Source organism: Coffea arabica, chromosome 9c (assembly GCF_036785885.1).
Source record: "Coffea arabica cultivar ET-39 chromosome 9c, Coffea Arabica ET-39 HiFi, whole genome shotgun sequence".
Taxonomy (NCBI): domain Eukaryota; kingdom Viridiplantae; phylum Streptophyta; class Magnoliopsida; order Gentianales; family Rubiaceae; genus Coffea; species Coffea arabica.
Genome location: NC_092326.1, coordinates 38,299,818 through 38,324,453, shown reverse-complemented (window position 1 = coordinate 38,324,453; position 24,636 = coordinate 38,299,818). Strand labels below are relative to the sequence as shown.

The 24,636-nt window shown below is 35.3% G+C and overlaps 3 protein-coding genes across 7 annotated transcripts; 2 read left to right on the top strand and 1 right to left on the bottom strand.

Moving 5' to 3' along the window:
- Positions 1-695: 695 nt before the first annotated feature.
- On the top strand, positions 696-9,482 carry LOC113707891 (allantoate deiminase 2-like). Of its 3 annotated transcripts, none has more exons than XM_072064847.1 (13): positions 696-1,038; positions 2,070-2,158; positions 3,341-3,444; positions 3,497-3,599; positions 3,702-3,818; positions 5,703-5,812; positions 5,883-5,988; positions 6,100-6,186; positions 6,546-6,788; positions 8,684-8,809; positions 8,907-9,068; positions 9,148-9,232; positions 9,341-9,482. In XM_072064847.1, exons 1-13 carry the CDS (start codon positions 891-893, stop codon positions 9,418-9,420), a joined length of 1,560 nt encoding a protein of 519 aa, XP_071920948.1. In that variant the 5' UTR covers positions 696-890; the 3' UTR covers positions 9,421-9,482. The 3 variants fall into 3 exon arrangements, with proteins under 3 accessions (XP_071920948.1, XP_027086087.2, XP_027086088.2); XM_027230286.2 differs by having other exon boundaries at positions 697-1,038; positions 3,515-3,599; XM_027230287.2 differs by having other exon boundaries at positions 698-1,038; positions 3,515-3,599; positions 9,148-9,482.
- Positions 9,483-9,514: 32 nt separating this feature from the next.
- Positions 9,515-14,810, bottom strand: LOC113707890 (C-type lectin receptor-like tyrosine-protein kinase At1g52310). 3 transcript variants are annotated; one of them, XM_027230285.2, is made up of 6 exons: positions 14,399-14,810; positions 14,207-14,296; positions 13,973-14,033; positions 13,034-13,432; positions 12,294-12,864; positions 9,515-10,332 (listed from the first exon to the last, which is right to left on the bottom strand). In XM_027230285.2, exons 2-6 carry the CDS (start codon positions 14,285-14,287, stop codon positions 9,807-9,809), a joined length of 1,638 nt encoding a protein of 545 aa, XP_027086086.1. In that variant the 5' UTR covers positions 14,288-14,296; positions 14,399-14,810; the 3' UTR covers positions 9,515-9,806. The 3 variants fall into 3 exon arrangements, with proteins under 3 accessions (XP_027086086.1, XP_027086085.1, XP_027086083.1); XM_027230284.2 differs by having other exon boundaries at positions 14,207-14,292; positions 14,410-14,810; XM_027230282.2 differs by having other exon boundaries at positions 14,410-14,809.
- Positions 14,811-20,033: 5,223 nt separating this feature from the next.
- Positions 20,034-22,875, top strand: LOC113708015 (zinc transporter 5-like). The gene is made up of 3 exons (XM_027230444.2): positions 20,034-20,720; positions 21,624-21,773; positions 22,451-22,875. Exons 1-3 carry the CDS (start codon positions 20,082-20,084, stop codon positions 22,760-22,762), a joined length of 1,101 nt encoding a protein of 366 aa, XP_027086245.1. The 5' UTR covers positions 20,034-20,081; the 3' UTR covers positions 22,763-22,875.
- Positions 22,876-24,636: the final 1,761 nt, after the last annotated feature.

Here is a 24,636-nt window from a genome sequence, read left to right as displayed (position 1 = left end):
GAAATAAAAAAACCTATTGTTGACAAAATGTGATCTTATTAGCGTTAATTATCTCAATCCTCAAAACAATTTTATGATCTTTTATCCTCCTTTTAATTAGCTTTTAATTCATTAACGCATGCACTTTTCTTGTTATTTTTTCACAGGAGCTTCATCTACCACAGCAGATAAACTAAATTTACTTATATAATTATTCCTAATCCTAGTCCACTTAATTAGTTTCTACTTAACTACTCCTTTCCTCTCTTTTTTTTCCTTCTAACATCTAGAATATCTCATGCACCCTTTGATATTTAGTGGAAACATTTGCTCGAAAAAAAAAATATTTGTACATAACAGAGAAAATTGCAATGTTCCACAAATTTGGGAAAATAAAATAAATTAAATTCCAGTACTTAGTACTAGTGAAATAAGAGTATTATTGTATAAGCTTGGAATTTTAAAAAAGCAGAATTATTCTTGCATATCCCACAAAAAATTGAGCCCTTTAAATTAGTTTTTCAGCAAAATTTGTTGCTGTAGCACTTCTTGTTGTGTTATACATGTGAGCGGAAAAAGTGTTAAAAAAAAAATAAAATTTCTTTCCAATCTTTTTTTAAAAAATTCCGAATAATGTTCAAATAAAATACAAAAAATTTATAATTATTATTTTTTGTGGTCTCGAATCTTTAATGTAGGATAGAGCCCTCTTTCCATCACTAGAGTCACAGACGTACAGAGAAATGCCAGCAGAACACCACAAGTGGCCACGTCACTTGTCGTTTTCCCCATTTTGCCCTTCTTGCCATGCCACCCAATGGCCCCAATTTTCCCACTCAGTCGTCTGAGTTCCGCGGCTGCTTTGCTCTGCTTCTCTTGATCTTCTTGAATCTTCAAGAAAGAAAGCAGCCATGGCCTCTTTGCCCTTCCACACATTTCTGGGCCAGACCATCCTAAATCTCCATGCATTGATCATAATTAGGAAAGGGCTACCGAGTTTTTGTTTCTTTGTGGTGTTTTTGCTGACGCCAACTTGTGCTTTTTCACATATACGCCAGGGTAAATTTTCCTTCTCTTTCATTTGTGCTGTTTAAGGAGTAAACGATATCTGAATTAGAGACCCTTTGGGATGTCTTATTAGCCCTTTTAAGGAAAATGCAAGTTTGAGTTTTACAGGAAGCTGATGCCACTGTGAATTTTTTGCTGGTTTGTAGCAAGTATTCCGTTTTTTTTTTTTTTTTTTTTTTGGTCATTGGAGCTGCAGATTTCTAATTGATATAACTTCAATGATTTGTGGTGATGTTCTTATCTTTAGTCCTTATCATTTGTAGGATTGATTGGCTTGTGTTGCTAATAGTCTTTGTCAAGTTATCTTATTTCTTGGAAAACATTTGGATTTGTTTTCTTGCATTGTATGGTTACTTTTTCTCTAGGGCACAAAAATATTTAGATAACTATGGGAAGTTCTGTTGCAATTATTTAAATTACAATGATTTGTAAGTAGTAATGGTTAGATAACTATGTTATTCTTGTATAAAAGTCTAATTACTATTGATTAATGTTTGATGCACAAAACATATATAACTTTGGCTAATTCTGTATTGATTATTCATTCATCGTGTTTGATTTCAGCAATTGTTATCAATAGGTTTTCAAATGATTATAATGCAATACATTCTCTTTTCACTATGGTTTATCATAACCTTATATGTAGACTCGTGTCAATGTTGAATCCTCTGCCAAGCTGAAGGATTTCTTATACTATTCTGCAATCTGCATTCAAGGAAATTGAATAGCATCTTAAGTTTCTAACCCTTTAATGGTAAATAATACTAGCTGGAATCTAAGAAGAAATATACTTTCTTTTAAGTGCTTTTTCATGTCATCTGCTGCATTTCATACCGGGGACAAAAGTTTTAAATTACTGTGGTTGAGAATTTACATTTCCGTCTTGTGATCTGCCAAAAGTCAAGGGGGTCTTATTGGTTGTTTTTGACTCGACACTATCAACTTATGATGTCAGGTTGGTTACACGCCACCTTATGCATTTAACCGAACCATTTACTGATAGCAGAATTTTATTTGTTCAGGTTTTGAAGAGGACAAAGGTAGAAAGTATGATTTGTTTCCAGAAATTTTGATGGAGGAGGCAGTGGCAAGACTAAATGAACTTGGAGAGGTATCAACTGCAACTTCTTTCTGTTGCTTAAATTGCTCCCATGCAGGTTCTTATCATTACTCGGTAAAATGATAATTAAGTTTAGGTGAAATAAATTCTTCGGTGTAATTTCTTTCTCTTGGGATGAGTTATCTCATGTGATTGTATACCAGGACGAGAATAATGTAGCAGCAGGATATGACCAAATGTTATTTTACTTTAAAGTTGCATAACTAGAGCATGCAAGGCCCTTTAGATAAAAGAAGGCATTGCATTAAGTGAAAAGAAAAATTGGGTAAGCTTAGATTGGAAAGCAAATCTGGATCACTGGGGAAGTGGGTTTTGGTAGATGCATTACCTTGGTACTTTAGTTTACCTCAAATATGTAGCTGGAATATTCCAGTAAAATGGTTAGCTAATGTTGCACATTTAACTTTATGCTTTAATAAGTATCATGCGCCTGGGTTGATAAACTTTCTTTATATTGCAATACCTGTGCAAATTCATTGGAAACAACAGAACTATAGTGCATGATATACTAAGTGGGAAATCTGTCTTGGGGCCCTTCCTCATTAGTCATTTGCCCGAAATTCTGGGTGGCAGGAAGTATGAATGTTGAGCCCCTCAGCTCTGCCCTATTTCCCTATATTACCTGCTATTCCCCTTTCCAGTTACCATGCACGTACAGGCCATACAAATGTCTAAATTGCAGTGCTTTTCCCTAGAAGAGTTCAATTCAACTTGCAATGACTAAATAAAAGAACCTCAATGGTCAATCAGCCCTTTTTGGTGCAAACTAGGCAAGAACTATCAAACACAAATTTTTATGTGAACTGCAATTAGTCTGTTGAGCATTTCTATTTTCCGGCAGCAAGATTGTGAAATAGTAGCTTTATGAGAATCAAAGGAATGATATTCTCTGTTCTGTAATAATTATGAGAATATGTCTTTTTGTTTTAAGTGTTTGGAAGTTTTGGATCTCACAAAATTTGATTCATATCTAAAGCTTTGGAGGCTCATGGGGGGTGTTGTAACTAAATCAACCTGTTTGTTGCAAAGTCATAAAAGCTTCAGACCATAAAACGCCACTCCACTCTGATATCAATAAGCAATTTCGCCTTAATTATGTATTGTGCAAATGGCTGCATTTATAGCACCAAAAGTTGTTAACTATGGACTATAACCTTGTTCAGTACCATGCAGGTTAGTGATGCGGATGAGTATCTACAGAGGACTTTTCAGAGCCCAGCTTCGATCAAAGCAGGAAACCTCATTCGTCTGTGGATGGAGGATGTTGGTTTGAAAACGTGAGAGCTTATTTGATTTTCCTTTATCATAAGGTTTTAGAAATTGAATTAGACCTTCTGTAAATTTCAGGTGGGTGGACAAAATGGGCAATGTGCATGGTCGAACAGAAGGAATAAATCCAAGTGCAAAGGCTTTATTAATTGGCTCACATTTGGTGAAGCAACTATCTAGTTTGCTTTGTGGCATACTACCTTGATTTTTTTTTCCTGGTGGCTGTTACAGGAAACCAGTGGTTGATATATCTTATCTTTCACAGGATACTGTAATTGACGCTGGAAAGTTTGATGGCTCACTTGGTATAGTTTGTGCATTATCTGCATTGAAGGTGTTGAATATGACCAATAGGATGGGAAGACTTAGGCGGCCAGTTGAGGTGAGTTACAAGCTGCAACATAGATAATTGCTTTCTGTTCAGCGAGTTAAGTAGCAAGAGTTGCTTCATGTCTTGTGATTTTGGTACCCATTTTTGGCTAGGCTTTATGATTCAGTATAGATCATTCATGGAATCCTTATATGCATACTATTCTTCCACATCTGTTGCCATTGTGTTTGAGGTGCCATTTAAAGACTTCCTTCCAAGATATCTTTGGTTGATGATTGTACCTTGGAGAAAGTGGGGGATATGTGAGTAGATTTATCAAAGTCGAGAACAGTTTGCATTTTGTTCGATATTTAAGCTGAATAGAAAACAGAAGGACACAAGACTAAACTCCACTTCCAACCTTTTTAATGTGATGAAAACAGCTACTCCTTTCCATAATTTCTTTGTTCACATAATCAAATCAAAGCTTGGTTGGCAATACTTGCCATGTCCTCTTCTACCATACTTTGAGTACCTGGTCTAATCCAATTAAAAAAAAAAAGAAAAATATTTTATATTTACCTCTGGCATAGATAGTAGTGATTGCTATAGAGCCCAATCTTTGTTGATTAATCAGTTTGATATGCCTAAACAGGACAATGCCTGATCCTGGACTTTTACTTTCTCCATTTAGGCATACATTGGTGATTAAATTAGAAGGTCTAAACTCTAGGACAGTGCTTTGCCCACAAAACTCAGTACTAATGGGTTTTAAGCAATATGCCTCAAAATAGCAGATGCTTCCTCTCTTTGTGGTCCAAGAAGGACATCTGCAGTGCACATGACACTTCCCCAATATGGATGTTTAAATTTTTATGGAACACCTCTTCAGATATGGCCAATAAACCAGGAAAAAAATTTTCATATACATTCTCGCACCCAAGAACCCAAGCCGCAAAGATCTATTTTTACAATGCTTGTAATTAGCTACAAAAGTGAGCACATATCTGAAAGATTGAAATGCTCAAGGCTCAAGTACTTATGATCAAACACACTTGCTAACACCCATGGCTACACACTCTCATTTAAAACTGACTAAAAGACAATAGACCTAGTAATTGCAGTAGTTTCCAGTTGCTAACACTTGCTAGCACATATCTGAAAGATTGAAATGCTCAAGACTTGAGTACATATGAGCAAACACACTTGCTAACACCCATGGCTATGCAATCTCATTTAAAACTGACTAAGAGACAATAGACCTAGTAATTGCAGTAGTTTTCAGTTGTTTATACTCAAACTACATAAATAACTTGTACGAGTTATTTTTAATGATTATTCATGAATCTATGCATCTATATGTCGAAAACTCTCATATGAAGTCATTTCTACTGCCTCATGTTCTAGCCTCTTTTGGTCATCTTTAAGCATTTGTATTCAGTGAAAGGAATAAAATATCCGATGTCAAAAGAAATACACATACATACAGACATACGGATAAATTTGGATATGACTGGTGTCTATAGACAAACTTGACATTATGTTCTGAAGTTTATTCTGTGGCTTAAACCAAGAGTTTTGTTGAATAAAGTTATGTTCTGTATATCAAATGAAAAGAGATGAATATTTTGCCCAATAAGTGTATTTTCCCTGAGCATCTGAGCAGCCATGATATGAGAAAAACATTGCACATACCCCTTTAATTTCAATGTTTAAGAAAGGATCTGTTATTGTGTATTTATAACATGCACAATGATCTCATTGTTCTGCTCTCCTCCCATTCTCTCAGTTCTCAACAAGTATCAGTGAGGAATAGAATGTTCCTTTGACAGCTGATTCCAATTTAAGTTGTGTTTCGTATATCTTTTGTTACATAGCAACATCTCAAGTTATCAACTTAATTACCATTCAACAACCCTTGACCTGATGCATCTTGGTTTTACTATAAGTTTGCAGATTATTGCATTCAGTGATGAGGAAGGAGTTAGGTTCCAGTCTACATTTTTAGGGAGTGCAGCTATTGCTGGCGTATTACCAGCCTCAGCACTACATGTACATGATAAGAGGTAGGGTGGAGTTGTGCATTTTACTGTGCATTTTTGTTGGTTCTTCTAGACTGATCCAAAAATATCATAGTGGGGTGACAGTGCAAGATGCATTAAGAGAAAACTCCATAGAAACTACAGAAGAAAACCTTTTAGAGCTCAAGTATGATCCAGAATCTGTTTGGGGCTATATTGAGGTAAACTGGCCAATGGTATTCCCTGAAATAAAGCTTTAAGAAAGTAAAACTGCATGTTCAATATCTAATACTGGTTTGTTCATCTTTCTCTTACTTCTACTGTTATCTCAGGTTCACATTGAACAAGGACCTGTACTGGAGACTATTGGTCTTCCTCTTGGTTCAGTTAAAGGCATTGCTGGACAGACACGACTGAAGGTATTCTTGTCTTTTCTTTCCTATGCACTTCATCTGGTCTGCGTGGTTTTTAACTGCATGACTCGAAAGTTTAGCGAGGCAACCTTACTTTCTTTTTGCCTTTTCAAATTTAATGTGGAAGGTTTATTACTGGAGGAGATCGTCCATTTCGAGCATTAGCACAACACACTTGAAATTTCGGATGTTTCCTAAGATTTACGTTTCTATAAGTGCTTCATTTCCATTCCTGGACCTTTCTAAATTCTGAAGATGTTAAACTTGAGCCTGCTTAAGACACTGACCAACCACTACTTACATATCTATTTCATTTAGGCTACACTTCCATTGCGTATTTTCTCCTAAAGTAACATAACTTGCAGGTGACTGTGAGGGGTTCACAAGGGCATGCAGGGACGGTTCCAATGAACATGCGCCAGGATCCCATGGTTGCTGCTGCTGAAATAATTGTTTTGTTGGAGGGCCTCTGTAAACAACCTGAGCAATATCTTTCTTATGATGGTGAATGTAGAGCTTCTGAGGTGCAGTCTCTTTCTGGATCTCTTGTGTGCACTGTTGGAGAAATTTCAAGCTGGCCAAGTGCAAGTAATGTTATTCCAGGCCAGGCAAGTAGCCCATATCTTATGCTGAAAAAAAGACTAATGGCAATCTATTTTCAGTTAGGCAAGGATTCCGACTTTTCTTCCTTTTATCTTTTCTAGAACTATTACAAATCCTCCCTTTTTATGAGAGCACGGAAAAAATCTGTTAAGACTTTCCCGAACAAACTCAACAAAGAAAGAAAGTATTTTTTATCAGAAGGCTTGGCAACATTAGATGCTAAAACCTCAACTTTGTCAAACTCCTTTTTGTAGACTCATTTACTCATCTCATACTGAACCTTGAATGCACTTTGCTCGAAGATTGCTCCGTCTTTGTCTTTGTACATGTAGAATTGTAGATGTTTATCTTTGTGTCAGAGCACAACATTGCTCTGAGAACCATTTCCAACATAGCTTAAGTTGTTGGAATAGATGTGCAAATTACATTTATACCTCCATTACTGAAGTTGCCATAATTTGGATATCTTGAACCTACTCTTTATCTAATAGCCCTGTTTTGAATGTTCCAGTGATCCATTACCAAGCCTGTAAGAGCAACCAAATGCCATGTTCCTTGAGAAAAGAACTATGGGTCTTAAACAGTCATTAGCTTTCTGCTTCTGCATCTCAAGAAACAGTCTCTACTGTGTACATCAAAAATGAAATGATAAATTAAATTCTGAAATGATAAATGATACAAGTACTGATCATAATCTTATAATTTCTACTCACAGAAGCTCTTTTCCAGATTCAAATTAAGGAAGTAAAGGCTAAGAATTTGGTTTTGATGGGTTGAACATTTGAAACTTGGAACTCAGTCAATATTTTACTTGCTAATGTCCTAGTTGAGTGCTTAAAGAGAGTTCAACTGCTGTTGAAGTCGTCTAATTTCACAAGCCCAATAAGATCATCCAACAATAGTACCCCAATATTGTCAGACCTTCCTATTGGACCAAATTTCCAGCCTTGCCTCCCCCCCCCCCACCTGCACCAGTTTCAACTTGAGAAGTTGTCATTTCACCATCTTAGGTGGTAATGGTGACACCAACTCCATCAGCAATTTGAAGAGACCCATTTTTTGGTTTCAAATCCATCACTTGCTCAGTCTGAGAACTCCCAATGCTTTTTTGCCTTTATAGGCTTCAATATAGCCTACTTCGTGAATGGCCTTAGCTCATGCCTGACTTCCTCTTCAAAAGATATATTCATCTTGTCCTTGCCTCTTTGTCCCACTGAATCCATATAATCACAGTCAAAATTCATCCCAAGAGAAAAATACAATTTATGCTTTAGTAATTTGGTATCCTAGTGGACTGTTATGAAATACTCTGCATCGAGTTACACATTTGGCATTGTCATGTTGGCAACGATCGTTTCTCATCTCCCTCCCACCGACCCCTATGTGCGGCTTTGGTTCCTCATGAATAATGGGTAAAATGTAAAGATCATGGCTGGTTCCAATCACATAACCAAGTTCATTAGAGCGCATTATTCAAACACCAGATTCTTAATGTGAAACAAGGTCCTTATGAATGTACCTTTTCACTAGAAAATGATTTTTTGGCCATAATCTATGACCCTAAATGAAGCCTAAATCATCATGGGGATTTCAAACTTGAGCCTTTTCCGTATAGCTGTTAAGCCTACTTAATCCCTGCTAAACAGATATGGCTTTTGTGGTAACGCTTTTTTAAACCCTTGTGGGAAAAGGCATGCTACTTAGACTGACTTAGACTTCCTATTAGTCAAAGCTATCAAGGAGATGATTTGAATTTCTGTGACCACATTATGTTATAAAATAAACTACTGGTAAAGGGGGGCCTGTCAAAATGAAAGTTTTCTTGGGCTTTCCAGGTCAGAGCTAGTTGCTGCTGGCTCATTGACGTAATGCTCTCATTTTTGTGAAATTCTGGCTGCAGGTAACCTTCACTGTAGATGTTCGTGCAATTGATGATATGGGTCGAGAAGCTGTTCTTTATGAACTATCTAAGAGAATGCATCAAATTTGTGACCGGCGTTCAGTTTTCTGCAAAATTGACCGTAAGGTGAGTTTTCTTCTCCTAGTACGTTGCTTTCTTCTCGTAGTACGTTACTTTGTGCTGCAAATGGAATCTCAGGCATTCTAACCTCCATCATTTCCAGCATGATGCAAATGCAGTAGTTTGTGACAAGGAATTGAGTTTGCAGCTAAGCTCTGCAGCTTATGCCGCACTTAAAAGAATAAAAGGCGAGGCTGCAATTGATGTGCCTGCATTAATGAGTGGTGCTGGGCACGATGCAATGGCAATTTCACATCTAACTAAGGTTTGTGCTTTGGCCCGGCAGGCTGTGATTATTAACAAATTTTCCTGCTCACATTCAAGTTTAGCTACCTCTTTGACAGGTCGGCATGCTATTTGTCCGATGTCGCGGAGGCATTAGCCACTCTCCTGCTGAACATGTACTCGATGATGATGTATGGGCAAGCGGTATGGCTGTCCTTGCCTTTCTGGAGACTGCCCTGTTGTAATTAATGTTTCTATTGATATTCTTATAAACTGCGCCAATGTACTTATCAAGTGAATAATGTAATACAGGATTAGCCTCACATTTCTTCTGCTGCAATGACAATATGTGTACCATATTGAGCCAAAAAAGAAGGTTGATAGATTGGTAAAGCTCCATATTGAGCCAGCCTTGTTTGGATATTAACATGCTCAAGCTTTTTGGTGGAGGAAATTACTGTGGTGGATCATGGAACTTCTTACAAGTACAGTTAACATCCACTTTCTGGCATAGTATTTACAAGGAATGCTACAGCGCTAAAATATTCATTGCATTGTACAAACACATGTAAAATTACCCCAACTAGCAAGCTATATGTTAGCAGAAGCTACAACAAAGGTTCAGAGGCAAATCCACATAGGGCTTCCAGTATGCGACCAGTAGAAGTACCCTTTTCATCCGTGCCATACACACCTAAAATTTGCCTTAATGAACCACAGGACTACCGATTTCGAAGAATCACCAAAAAGGATAACTAGAATGAGCAAGTGATTGACCTTACTTCAAGGTGGGAGACAGGGCCACCTGTTGCAGCTGGTGGACAACATGGGACATTCTGGGACGCATTGAGGGAACATGCTGCGTGCAAGAATATACGAGATCGACTACTTTCTGAATTACTCCAGCTTCTGGAATTTGAGAAGAAGAAGATGATACGAGAGGATCCAACAACTCTAGATACCGATGAGATTGCACCAGGGGCGTGGCCCACTCAAATATACTTTGCCAGCCGACAGAATCAACGGCTTGTGCTGGTCTGCGTCCACTAACAATTTCAAGCAAAAGCACCCCAAAGCTGTAAACATCACTCTTAGTTGTAAGCTCATTTCTATAGACAAACTCTGGAGCAAGATATCCATGAGTTCCACCAGCCATAACCCTTCTTTCATGCATCACTTCCCACGGGATGAATTTTGACAGGCCAACACCCATTAAATGAGCACCAAATTCTTCATCAAGAAGAACATTACTTGCACGGATATCCCGATGCACAACTTGGGGCTTCACCTTGTCATGGAGGAACCTGTTATGATTGAGATAATGAATCATATTAAAACTAATAAGCCAAAACAAAGACTTAATGCAAATGAAAAAGGTAACTTGCTTTGCAATCTGAGTGTAACATATTGTACAATCCAATTACAAAAGTAGTCACTGAGCATAACAGAACCTACAAGATTAGAACATCCAGTATTACTTTAGTGAAGCAACAATTTCATTTTCTTTCCTCATCTTTGCTAACAGAAAAGTGGCCGAAAGCTTGGAGGATTGGTTGATGAACTAGTATCTACATTCCCTTTGCTCAATAACAAGCCTCAATTCTTCATCTGAAAATACAGTTACATTTCTAACTTGACTAAAAAGGTCGATTGCCTATGTAGTAATGAAATGATAAAAACATGGGGTAATTAAGTTTGGGTACTGAAAGAGAGCAGGCAACTTTTCAGGATGGACGAATATTCTTTCGTTCTAAAATTTGGTTGGCAGAATAATGATTCATGGATCATTCATACTACTTGACCTAAAAGTCTATGCATACTAGATAATCCAAATTATGAAGTCTATCAAGGGTTCCTAGTTTGAACAGTCAAGATTTCCTCCAATTTGAATGGTTTTGACAAGATGAAAAGGACCTTATAAATGTATTCCGCAGCATTCATGCCTAAACTAGAAAGGGAAGCAACTTGTAAAGGCCTAAACTACATTTCCAAATTGGTAAAGGTGGGGTAGCTAGACAGATTCTAAATATCCAATGCAGGACAATTCTTTTGTCACTGTAGAAAATCCTTGTTAGCCATCAAACAAAAGATTCATAATCTTTAGATTATCAAGAAAACACAAACTTCAGAATTGGCATGACTAGAATGATCTAATTTAGACTAATTCTTAGCTTTCCTCTAATCAACATTGTGTCTAAACAGGGATAAACACCCAAGTGAAGAAAACTATCTTTCGAAACACATGAAGCAGCCTAACCTACAGAAGGAAAGATGTGTTCCCAGTAATCCACCCAGCTGCTTTTAAGTGATTCAAACAATTCCTAAATTTCCAATGAAATCTAGGGAGTAGCGCTTTGTTTTTCAGTGGCATTTAATTGTAAAACTTGAGCAATGGGTGTTATGTTCCAGAACAAGAAGCATGAAATTTAAGAGTTTCTTCCTTCTAATTTAAGTCTCATTCCAGCGATAAATCCTTTTTAGGCAACTTTAATTGTTCTCTCTGAGGTTGTCCATAATTTGAAGGATCTCTCTCCTGGAAATTTTACTTAGACACATCATTTTACCATGATCATACAGCAATTACCTTTCTGGTAATATTTTCCAGCTAAAACTAACTCCCCTTTCCAGATTCCTGAACTAAGTATTAGTTATTAGAAAAAAGAGTTCATAATTGTCTTTAAAAATAATTCACTGATAATAGAAAGTTTATGTAAATTGATATGAAATTTGGGTGAAGGATAGGACAGTTTGAACAATTCCTACAAATGGTCGAACCAGTTGGCACAATTCCCTATCAAGAACACGTAACAGAACATTGAAACTATTAAATGTTCCCCTTTCTGGAAAGGAAAGCATCAATTGAAGTCCTCGAGACTAGGACCAATATCAAGCAACCAACTTGAACAAAAATATCTGCTACTCACATTACATTCCCTAAGTAAGAATTTAGAATCACAAAAGACAGTACAAACAAAGTTTGAGATGTAAACATAATGTAACCAAGATAGATTCCATTGCAAAGTTAAAATGAAGAAACATCAGTGAAATTCCACAATGAGGCAAGTAAAGATGATTAGTTTACAAAACACGATGATTTAAATTAGGTTAGAACAACCATAAGGAGACCCCAAGCTAGGATAAGAAATCCTCAAAGGTCAAGTACAAAGAGTTGATGATGAAACAGTAACTGAAAATCTATAATGGCAAAATTCTATTCAACTTGGCTTTTAGTGGGAAAAAATAACGTTTCAACAATTTTACTTACGCAATTCCTTGAGCAAGAGTGGTGGCAATTTTCATTCTCATGGCCCAGTCCAAACTCCTACCCCCTTTAGGAACATGGTGTAGCCATCTATCCAGAGGTCCATTCACAATAAACTCATAGACAATGTACCGATCTCCATGATCATAGCAACATCCTTTGATAGCCACCAGATTTGGGTGATGAAGTCTGGCAACCCTTCCAATTTCAGAGTAGAACTCCTTCTTTCTCTGGAAGCTAGACCTTTTCAACCTTTTAACAGCCACCCTTGATCCATCTGGTAAAAGTCCACTATATGTACCCCCTGTTTTTGCATCACCAAGAAGACGATTTCCTTCACTGAAATTCTTGGTAATTGATTTCAATTCATCACGTGTAAACACTTTCCATGATGGGGGAACTAATGCCACTTCAGCAGGATTTGACAGTCTGCGAGATTTTCTCCATTTCTTACTCCGTCGAAATATGAGAAGCCATACAACAACAGCCAAAGTAGTGCAGAGAATCAACCCACTCACCACAGCAAGGATAATAAGATATTCTGAGTGACAGTGGAAATGGTGACATTTGTCCTCTGAAATTACAAATGGATAAAAAATTTAGTGATGGATCTTCAGTTGCAATATAGTTGCTAAGATGTCAAAACAAAAAGAACAAAGTAGCAAGGAAAGCAAGTTACAGTGACACAACTGTAGATGAGGATGAGACACAACTTTTTATAGTTTTCTAAAGCTATTACAAACCTGCTTCCAGCATGCATATGAAGGCATGAGTGGTATTGCAACTTTGAGCCATAAGGTACACTGTTCCGTTGGTTACCAATGCACATGAATCCACCAAATTATGACTAGAATTCAACGGAATCCTAGGAGCAACAGTTTCATTCCAGTAAGAAGCATTGTCTGACCACTTCCAAGCTCCAAGACTGGTATTAAAAACTCTTCCACCAACCCAACATCCAGTGTTGTCCTGACTACACAACTTCTGAACAAATGATAGTTCCTGCAATGAAGTCACTGCTGCAAGATGTCCACTATAGCTTATGCAGTGGGTCTCTGCCTCATCCCATGATTGAGAGTTTTCGAAATACTTGAAGCACTTTCTCTCACTCCAGTAGCCCGCCCAGCCTGAACGGCAGAATGCTGATTGCAAACAAAATGAAGAACTTAAACACAACTTACGTGAGTAATAAATATTGCAAGATTCAGCAAAAGAGGTGACAGAATTCTCATCCACCTATGCCTAAACTCAAATTGCTCCATGATTTGCAGGTAGAAGTCAAGTAACTTCAAACGATGGCTTCAACTCTCTTATGTAGTTCACAATATCTCATCTCAAGTCACAATTGTCCCAAACACCTAAATTTATGCCAAAACTTGTAGTAACACAGATCCAAGTTCCCAAAATGCCAAACTCGACCATCAATTACCAATTCACAAATTACTAATGTCCCACATGTCCAAAAATCATTACATTTTCTTCATTAAACTCCTGAACAAGTTGAGAATTTCTTCCCTTGTTATCTTTTTCTTTTCTATTGAAAACTCCCAAACCAGCAGGTCCAAAGTCAACTAAATCTGATATGGTAACCAATAGGGAAACAAAAACATCTGAAAATAACTAATGCAATTCAAAATCCAGAACACAGTATTTCAAAATTCAAGGAGTATAGAAAACCAGACCTTCCGTTTTTTCCTGTGAAGATGATGAAACCAAAGGCACGTCAACTGAGCTATTTGAGACCTAAAAAGAATATGAAATAAACAACTCAATTAATTAACAAAACATAAATTTACATCTTCCTGAGCTCCAACCAACATAAACTTATGTTATTTAATTAAATATGCTTAAATATGTAAACTTTTCTTCAAGAAAAAAGAGAAAAAAAAAAAAACAGAGACAGGTAAATCACTCACTGAATTGGAAGCACCGAACTGAAGCAGAAAGCAGACCAAACCATATCCGAGATGAAGCATCAGCAGCTTCGTCAGTTCCATTTTATCTGGCTAATTGTCCACAAAGTCACACAAAACAAAGAAAAAAAATCACCAAAAAAAAGGATTATAAAAAAAAATTTTAACAAGAAATGAGGGGAAAGAGGGAGAGACTCGTATTTTACTTTTGAAGAAATTGAAGTCAGCCGCTGGTGCTGGCGGTGGCGGTGGTGGTGGTGGTGGTCATACCACTCACTCTTGTGTGTGTGTTGTGCGTGTTGAAGTCAAGGAGTGAGTGAGTGAACAAGAAGACTAGGGTTTTAATTTGTGTGTTTTAATTTTGAATTTGTTTGGCTATTTCAGTGTACATTTCTCTTCTTCTTCTCTATCTATAAAAGGGCTCTTGCAAAATTCTTCAAAGAAGGGGCAGTTGGGGTAGGGATATTTAATGGCTTCGTCCTTCCACTGACCCTTGAGTAGTTATATTCAACTAACTTCTCATGATTCTGTCAGGTCATCGGGTACCAGGGGGATGGACCTTTCAAAGGAATAGTAGTATGAAATTTCGTCCCTCCAATTTTTTGGCCCTCTAGTTATTATCCCTTCAGTCAAACCAAAAGAAGAAATAAGTGAATAAATTTGTATATTTTGTTTAGGAATCTTAAGATTGAAAGGAAGTTTGAAAATGCAAAATAAGAAATTAATTCATGATACCCAATCAACATTTTAAGAGATTGAGGGTTTAAAAAGAAATACAATATATATTGTTAAACAATGCAAGTGAAAATTGTAAGATCCTTTTATGACAAAATGTCGAATTTATCAAGTAGAGAGGTGACAATAAAAAAAGAAAAAAGAAAAAATGAAGAGTGGCATCTTGTCTACAGTATTTAGCTATTTAAACTTCAGTGGGTCAACGTGTTCAAAAGTTTTTGTACTTTTATTCCTTTAGTTTAAAAAAAAAAAACTTGGATGGATTTAATAAAAAAAAAGTATGAATCAGTTCAAAAGTCTAATTTTGACTGATTCAACTGGTTCTTGACTAAGGTTCCGTTTCATAAAACTGAGTCTGAATTCTGAAGTCTAAAATCTGAAATCTGAATATTGAAATAATTAATTTGCTGAATTTTAAACATTGAACAGAAATATATATATATATATATATATATATATATATATATATATATATATGTATGAATTTTAATGTTAAACCTATTTTATACTGTTTGATAAATATTTATAACTGAATGCTTAATAAGTTTAATTTGACAATTTTATCCTTCTATCTTTTCATTCAAAAAAGAAATAGAACCTATGATTTAATTAGTTTAAAATTGTTAGGTATGAAAATGACAATATTTATTTTTAAAACAAATTAATATAAAAGATGAAATATATTGTATGAGAAGTATGGAGAAGAAGTGAAAGTCATTAAAAAGAGAGGAAAGAGAAATAGAAAACCGATAGATAGAAAATATTAGGTTGTTTAATTAGATAAAAATTTAGAATATAATTAACAAAACAAAGGTAGATTTGGTAGATAAGATAAGATAGTTGAAGTAATTGTATTGATTCTTATCAGAATTAAGTATTCAGTTAGGATTTTTGTGCTGAAAAAAATACACACAAGTTCAGTATTGCTTAATAAGTTCAACAGATAGATTTTTTATTTATCAAACATTCAAAACATCATGTTTGAAAAGGTTCAGTTTCAGCACTTTTTTATGTTATCAAACAGATTCTAAGTTTAATTGGTTCAATAAATTTTATAAAATGTATTAGTGAATCAGATTAATGTCACGACCAATTACGATTTTTCGAATCAATCGATCCATTTCAATTTTTGAAACACTAACAAGAGAGCATGACAAGCTCACTCATGCAACTTTTCGTATTATAACCTTTCAATAATCGGCCCTTAAAAAAAATCAATATTTGAGGCTGGTTGAAAAGCAATAATTAAAAAAAGTTGAATTAGTGTTTTTCATACGATTAACAGAATTCAAGGTAGGAAGTATAAACAAAGGGTGGGAACAATTGTCAGTAGTGTCAATTGCTGAACAAGGTCAAATTTCAAATTGTAAGGTCAAGATTACATCAGATAATTCTGCTACAATTGATATGTACAGGTCCACATGAACATTATTGAAATATAACCATCTCTGTCGCAAGACTACATAGACGGTGTACAATGAATTACACACTGTGTTAAAAAAGAATTGCATCGTTCAAGAATGATTCCGCTGATGATTATTCATGCTTTCTCCCGATGATTCTACCAGAAAAAGAATGATGGGACCAATAAGAAGGTTCCAAAGAAAATATGAAAGTTTTTATAAATTGTACACAGAAAATTATATTATATTATATGGGTATAATATGAGTTTTGACTGGCCTGTGAGAGGTCCAAAAGTTCATGCTTGCTTGTAAATTATAGTACTTTGAAGATATGGTTGCCATACTCTAGCTAGATGAAGTCGTGGAAGATATTTTAAAACAATATTTTGATAGCTAATTTTTGCGAATAATATTTTACTTACATTATAAACACATTTTCCAATCCACCATTTTATCTCACACGTATCACATCACAAAAAATACTATAATAATTATTTCAAATAATACTCTATCCAAATAAGGATGGCAACAAGGCGGGGTTGGCGCGGGTCCTACAAATTCCTCCTGCCGCCGTCCCCCGCTCCTCCCGCCCCGCTCGGCTTCCCCCGAGGGTGCTCCGTGGGGCTAATAAAAATTTGTTATATAATTTTATTATATTTAAATTTTAACAAATAATCAAATACTAAAATATCAACACATCACCAAATTATTATTCATTGTAATTTCACAATTGAAACTTATAAAAACGATCAAATAAAAGTTATTTAAATACAATCCAACATGATGAAATAAATACAACTAAAGTAGTCAATTTTTTTTTTACTTTTGACACAAATATAATCACTATTCATTATTGTGCTTGTGTTTTTTTTTTTGAGAAAAAATGTTATTGTATTAAGTGTAATTAGGGATTTAATATAAATGTATTAGTAAATTTAATATAACTAATTAATAATTTGTATTAGTACGCATATATAATTATTAGTATAATTGATAATATCAATTATATTACACATATTAATATATATTATATAATACATATAACTAATAATATCATTATCATAAATTTGTAACTAATTAAATTATATATTATATATATAAATATATACATATATATTTTATATATTTATTTTTTTAAAGCGGATGGCGGGGGCGCCCCACCCCACCCCAACACCCGCCCCATTAGCAATGTTTTGAAAACTGGACCGGACCGGCCGGTTCGATCGGTTGAATCGCGAATCGGCTATGGCACCTGTCCGGTTCAATGCCATTGTTGATTTTGTCAGAAAACCGGTCACGAACCGGTCGAACCATAAAAACCACGATTGAACCGCTATTGAACCGGTTTTCAACCTTCCTCTTTTTTTTTTTTTTTTTTTTTTTTTTTTTTTTTTGCAAAATGCAGCTATCAAGATTCGAACTCAAGACCTTTGTAATAGAAGACCAATGTATTAAGCGTTGCACCATCACATCTTATTAGTTTTTTTTTATAACTTATTTATATAAAGCAAACACTTATATTTCTTTTTTTCATTTTTCTTACAAAATCTCATCCTCTCATGGTTCTTTCTTTTTAATTTTCAACTCTCTCTCTCTCTCTATCCTCTTTTTTTTTGGCACTCCCTTTTTAATCAAACCTCTTTATTTTTAATTTATTGATGTTTTCTTCCATCTTTTAATTTGGTTTTTGTCCATTAAATTGAAAAAAGTTAAAAAAAATTATTTTTTTAACCCAAATTATTTAATACTACAACCATTCACTTTTATCTCATTTTTTGTTTTTTATCAAGTTTACATTTCTACTTTCGATTTTCTTGACTTCCTTCGAACTCCAAACTTCCTTTTTTAAATTGCAATCTCTAAAACGTAAATTAAAATTTAAGTTCACAATATCTAAATTCTCATAGACGTGAATTTTGTATAATTTCAAAATATTGTGATATTTTTGGATTGTATTTAGACATAATTGAAATCGAGATGAAATTTATTTGTTTTAACTTATAATTTAAAAAATTTATTTTTAAAAAATCCAAGTTATTAAAAAATAGTAAACCTTTCATCATATAAAGTATTAAATTAATCCATTACATGTCTTATTTTATATATATATATATATTTATATAAATAATTTTTTTAAAAATTCATTGACTCGAGGTTAAACCGGTCCGACCGATTGAATCTCGACTCTTTCACTTCACCGGTTCAATTAACTGTCCGGTTTTTAAAACATTGCCCATTAGTCCCGCCGCCCTCATTGCCATCCTTATATCCAAACACTCTAATCCAAAAAAATTTTCAGTCTTTTTGAGATGAAACTAAGCAAACCATCAGTTCCGACAAAAGAGCCTGCAGCAGGATCAATTTATTACGGTCACACAAAAAGAGAAGAGGTTCCTTTTTTTGTTATCCGTGCTGAGAATTATGTCTTCTGTGTTATCTGCTAACTTGCAACTTGCAAGTTGTTGCTGACTTTTTATTTCAAGAAAAAAAAAAAGATAAAGACCAATTTGCCATGTCCTTATCATTTGTGAATTGCATGTGCTTTCATATTCTATCTTGAGAAAATATTTAATTTGTTTTCATCTATTTCTGAAGTTCAACACACCAAAGTTTCTTGATACCAAAGAAAGGAAAAAGAAAAAAGAAACCAATCCTAAGCGTGTGAAGGATCAATTAGGTGTGGTCCAAATGCATTTCATAACATTTTATTTTTCATCTTTAGATTTTTTTGGGGGGGGGGGGGGGGGGGGGGGGCTTATAGGGTTTGTGAATGAATATTAGGCAAGGAGCCTACTACATTTGTAATGATTGACACTCTTACAAGGTATTTTTCAAGGGAGAGGAGTAGAAACAATCGTTGTAGAATCATTCTTGAACGGCATAAGAATATTTCAACAGATTGTAACTCACTGTTAATTACTTGTATATTTTTTGAATAGAGATGTCATATTTAACTAGTATTATGTGGATTCGTACAAGTTAATTAGTCAAAATTACATGTTGTTATCTCGTCCCTATAAATTGAATTTTACCTTGTCGGCTAAATTTTAACCATGAACTTTTTGGAACGATTGTCACTGATAACCCTCCGCACCCTTAATCTTTTTTCAGTGACATCAAGAAAGTTGCACGCCTAGAGCAGAGTTAAACATGGCACATCCATACTCCACAAGAAATTGAGATCTAGCTATTAAAGTCAACTCCAAATTGGTAAGCCATAATCTTCTGTTAAACATATTTCACTACATTCTTTTTTTTTTCTTTTTTTGTGATAAATACGCAATGAAATTTCTGAGGACACCATCATAGGTAGAACTTCAACGGTTAAAGAGCGTAGGGGAAGAATACTCTTTATGTATGAAACAACGACAAGAAAGGAAAAGAAAAGAAAAGAAAAGAAAAGAAACGGAAGGAGCTTAGACGTTAGAACCACAGGTTCTGCATTAGCCAATTGACAGCATTTCTGTACTTTCTTGAATTTTTCTTTCTCTCAATGATATGCTCCCCCACTCTGAATCTACAGTTCCATGGTCCACGCAGCTGGTTGTCTGCCAAAAAGTGAAATGGTCCACGCAAGTCATTCTGAAAATATTATACATGGTGCATTAGCTCTTGTACGCATCTACACAGAGCATACCATGCTTTCATTATAAATAAACGAAACAATGCTTTAAAGAAGGAAATCATAGTTTACTCAACTGTCTCGTTCAGTCTTCCAATTTCTCACCACGTATATTCTATGCCCTTTATAATCATCATCTGTCTTGTGAAACAAAAAGAAAAAAAATTGCTGCAACAGACTAGAATGTTTCCATACAATATCGTGATGTTGGTCCATCTTTCCATATTGTTTCTACCAAAACTTGTCTTTGCAAAGTGCACCTGTGAATCCCAGATTAAAGGTCATGGAATCGAACATGAAGCACTTGAATTCAAACTTATTGGGATAGGTTCAATCTTATTGGCAAGTGCAATTGGAGTTTGCATTCCTTTATTGCTTAAAAATGTGAGAGCTTTACAACCTGAAACGGGCCTTCATTTCTTGATAAAGGCTTTTGCTGCTGGTGTTATCTTAGCAACTGGCTTCATCCACATTCTTCCTGATGCTTTTGCAAGTTTGACTAGTCCATGCCTTCCTGAAAATCCATGGGGAGGTTTTCCCTTCGCGGGTTTTATAGCTATGATGGCTGCTATTGTAACCCTGATGATGGAAGCTCTAGCCACCGGATACCATAGAAGAGCAGAGATGCAGAAACCTCAGCCTCTGGATGCCGACGAGGAAGCTAACCCAACAGATGCTGGCCATGTTCATGGTCCTGCCATTTTGTTGGAAAGATCAAATTCGTCAAGTCTTATTCGGAATCGAATCGTATCTCAGGTAATATCCAACGTTTCTTTTACTTCAAAAGTTCAAGTGACAATGGAAAATACTTATACAAGATGGACTAGAAAATGACCAAAAAAAAAAAATTTTTTTTTTTTGTTTTTTATCTGAAACACCTAAAAGTGGAGAATCATCCTAAGATCTGTGCAGGTGAACATTTTGCTGAGGTAAAAATGCTAAACAGTCAGTCCTTAAACAAATCTATGAAATCTTGACATATTGTTGGGAAGTTTAATTTCTAAGTCTTTTTTTTAAAAAAAATAAAAAATTTTCCTTTGTACAATTTAGTTGGAATACTTAAATGTTTAAAATTGTATATTTTGAGGATAATTTATGAATACTTCTCGCACTAATTCAGATGGAAAATTATTGAAAGTGGTAATTATTCATCTATATCCGTACGCAAAAAAAAACTGTACTAGTTCTGCCATAATTTCTCATCAATTGGTGGTAACCTATTCTGAAAATAATTGGTCCTCAATAATCAATATCTGTCTTCGTAAAGGGTACCCACGTCGTCATTCAGGTTTCAATGACACATGTTCGTTAAGCTCTGCCAAAAATGTAAATATATACCTCTTTAGAAAGAAAGCTAGAAGTATGAGCAAGTTAGTTATACAATCAAAGGTAAACTGCAGCACAATTATGTGATCCATTAATACTAATCACATAATTAGCAAATCGCCAGAAGAAAAGACTCATCTTACTTGCTTTGAGGTGTAGTTGGTGGTGGTTGATCGCCATTAGCGGATCATGACCGTCTAATATTTTTTTTTAGGATGCTTCAAAATGCAAGGGACTAATTTAGTAGAGAATGGTCTTAATTTCGCCTTTAGTATGCAATCCTACTAACTTAAATTATCCCTTGTTTAATTTGTACTAATTAACTTGTTACAGGTTTTGGAATTAGGCATTGTATTTCATTCGACGGTAATTGGAGTATCCATGGGTGCAACTCAAAACCCAAAAATCATCAAATCCTTGATAGCAGCTTTGAGTTTCCATCAGTTTTTTGAGGGCATCGGACTTGGAGGATGCATTTCTCAGGTACGCTTTGTCAACCTTTTCTTTCATCTGTATATTTACTTGAATGAGTGAGTACGTTGCATTCATTCACCATACCAAAATGTTTGTGCAAAACAGTAGCAACAAGTCCAAGTAGAAATAACCAGTGAAGGTCGCATAATTCTGGATGAACATCGCCTTAGATATTTTGCCTTGTACGCTAATTGGCACTTGCGAAGTCCGAAGTGGATTATCTGGAGAGTAGGTCCAGATGACCTACATTTTATTTTTTATTTGGTAAAGATATATATATATATATATATGTATATATATATGACCTCAATTACTTATTTTGTCGCAATGCAATCATGGACTCATTGATGACGTCGAGATATATTGTTTTTAATTTGTTAAAAGGAACCCTCATACTTCACTTATCTTTTAATAACTCGAACCCGTGACGTGGTGGTATGTCTACGTCTTACTAATTAGATTGTGCTCCGTCGTGTTTTCCGTCAAGATATATTTGTTATTACAATTAATGGAATTGTTGATTGTATTATTATTAGAGATTCTATCGAGACAAATCAAGCAGGCAAAAGGGCTTTGTTGGAATATTCGTACACATTTCGTTTTTCTCACAAACTTTGCTCCCGCCGGTGCCTAAAATAAATGGTATCGATGCAAATATATACTTGCTCTTTCCCTGATTTTCACAGGCAAAATTCAAGGCTAGAACAATCACTACAATGGTGCTGTTTTTCTCCCTGACAACCCCAGCTGGTATAGCCATTGGGATCCTGATATCAAAACGGTACAATGAGTACAGCCCAACAGCATTGGTTGTTCAAGGGGTTCTGGATTCAGCATCATCTGGGATTCTGATTTACATGGCACTGGTTGATCTTCTTGCAGCTGATTTCATGAATCCAAAGCTCCAAACCGATTTCAGGGTCCAATTCGGAGCCAATTTTTCACTTCTTTTGGGAGCCTGTTGCATGTCACTGATGGCCAAGTGGGGTGACTCATGATTTCTTAATTTCCATGTTTTCTTTCTTATTGACTAAAGTATTCAGGATTCTTCTATGATATGCCCTAAGAACACAGAATAATAGAATATGAGCAATGGGCCGGTTATCTTTAAGAGCTGCACGTGTAATTTTTTATCTGCAAAAAGTTCCATGCAAATTAGAAAGTGGAGGTAGGTCTGCCCCTCTTTTTGATGTGCCTATCGTAGGAAAAAGTCGAGTATCAATACTACTTCTTCTTTTTTTTTTTTTCTCACAATTGCTTTGGCCATTTCGAAAAGAAAGGCTTCTAGTTCTGCTAGGAACATTCAAATTGCCTGATAAATTTGAAGATTCCTCCTTCCAATCTTCGTGGTGTTCTCTAGTGCAACGTTTGGACGGGAGAATTCGGAAACAGTAGTGGAGTTCTTTGTGAAATCTAGAAGGTTGGAAGAATGAAGTTTTCTCAAGCTTCTTCCTTTACCACTGCTTTCTCCTACCATGGCAAAGTGGGGAAAGATTCCTCGGATTTCAAATCAGTGGCGAGCCAGAAAAAATTTTCAGTGAGGACAAAAGTAACACTAAAATTTTTTATCTGCTCTTTTTCTAGTTTTTTAAGCAAAAAAAAAAAATATTCACCAACAAGTTAAAATAAAAAACCCTTTTTAGGTTATTTCAAATGAAACTTTGATTCTTTTAGAATATTAATTCATGAATCAATTTAGAGGACCACGTAATTTTTTCACTTCTTTAAAACTCCGGAGACACACTTGAAATTATATTAAAATTTTACGGGAACATTATAGGAATTTAAGGAGGGCAGTGGGGGCTCGTGTCCTCACTGCTCCCACCTTAAATCCGCCACTGTTTCAAATTCTTGGATTCTTTCAATGCTGAGATTTTTAAAATGATGGAAAATAAATCATTTTTTTTTTTAGTCTGGGCAGTTCATTTCAAACCCATGCCTCTACAAACGTTTTATTTGAAAGATGTAGGACATTCAAAGTGTATTACACACTTTTAAATCTTCGTTTTGCTCTGTTTAATTGCTTTCGAGTTTCAACTCTCTAAAAATTACAAAATCAATTAACATGTGATGTGAGTGGTATGTGTCGGACCATGCAAAAATCATACCAGAATCCACCCACTAGTATTGGTATATATAAGACCATATCTAGATCGGACCTACCACCCATACAAGAAACATTAGACAAAAACTTGCTCCAATAAGTCTATAGTTATCGAGGTAAGGAAAATAGAACAAGACAATTGAAGAGTGCAGAAACTTTATTAATAAATTTTAGAAAATATAGGGGATCTGTGGATGATTCGAGAAGCTTGTACAAATATTATCTTTAGGGGCAAATTTCACTTTATCCCCTGTGATTTAATATTTTTTTACATAAGTCCCTATAGTTTCAAAAGCTATACATGATCCCCTTATAGTTTGGATTAAAGTGTCAAAGTGACGGGAACGATCATTCGTAACGGAGTCATCTAAAATGTCAAACTGTTCCAATAATCGCACTCCTATTATACAAAAATATGTATATTGACAAGGCGAGAGTCCTCGCAGCTTGGTGACCAACATCCCACTTGTCGTTAGATGAAACTTGCCCAGATATATAAATATTTATCAAGACTATTTTCACTTTACACATTCAATATTTACCTCAATTCGTATGTTGCAAGTATACAAACAATTTGCAAGTATACGTGGATAATCCTTCTTTTACAGTAGTGGAGTTTGGCATCCTTGCTTAAGCATCCCCAAAAAAATTAAGCATATTCCACTTCCATTGGCATTACATTATATGTAGTTAGTTTAATGTGGAACTTTTTGATGACTCAATTCTAGTGTGTGTCGGGCATAGAAGTTGGCCGTGCAAAGTGAGAAT

Excerpts from the sequence above, each read along its gene's own strand:
- LOC113707891 (XM_072064847.1), top strand. The coding sequence starts at position 891 with ATGGCCTCTTTGCCCTTCCACACATTTCTGGGCCAGACCATCCTAAAT. Across the intron at positions 5,813-5,882 it reads CTACATGTACATGATAAGAG|TGGGGTGACAGTGCAAGATG; the intron begins GTAGGGTGGAGT and ends AAAATATCATAG. Across the intron at positions 8,810-8,906 it reads TCTGCAAAATTGACCGTAAG|CATGATGCAAATGCAGTAGT; the intron begins GTGAGTTTTCTT and ends CATCATTTCCAG.
- LOC113707890 (XM_027230285.2), bottom strand. The coding sequence starts at position 14,287 with ATGGAACTGACGAAGCTGCTGATGCTTCATCTCGGATATGGTTTGGTC. Across the intron at positions 12,865-13,033 it reads CATATGCATGCTGGAAGCAG|AGGACAAATGTCACCATTTC; the intron begins GTTTGTAATAGC and ends TTGTAATTTCAG. Across the intron at positions 10,333-12,293 it reads ACTCTTGCTCAAGGAATTGC|GTTCCTCCATGACAAGGTGA; the intron begins GTAAGTAAAATT and ends CAATCATAACAG.
- LOC113708015 (XM_027230444.2), top strand. The coding sequence starts at position 20,082 with ATGCCCTTTATAATCATCATCTGTCTTGTGAAACAAAAAGAAAAAAAA. Across the intron at positions 20,721-21,623 it reads GGAATCGAATCGTATCTCAG|GTTTTGGAATTAGGCATTGT; the intron begins GTAATATCCAAC and ends AACTTGTTACAG. Across the intron at positions 21,774-22,450 it reads TTGGAGGATGCATTTCTCAG|GCAAAATTCAAGGCTAGAAC; the intron begins GTACGCTTTGTC and ends TGATTTTCACAG.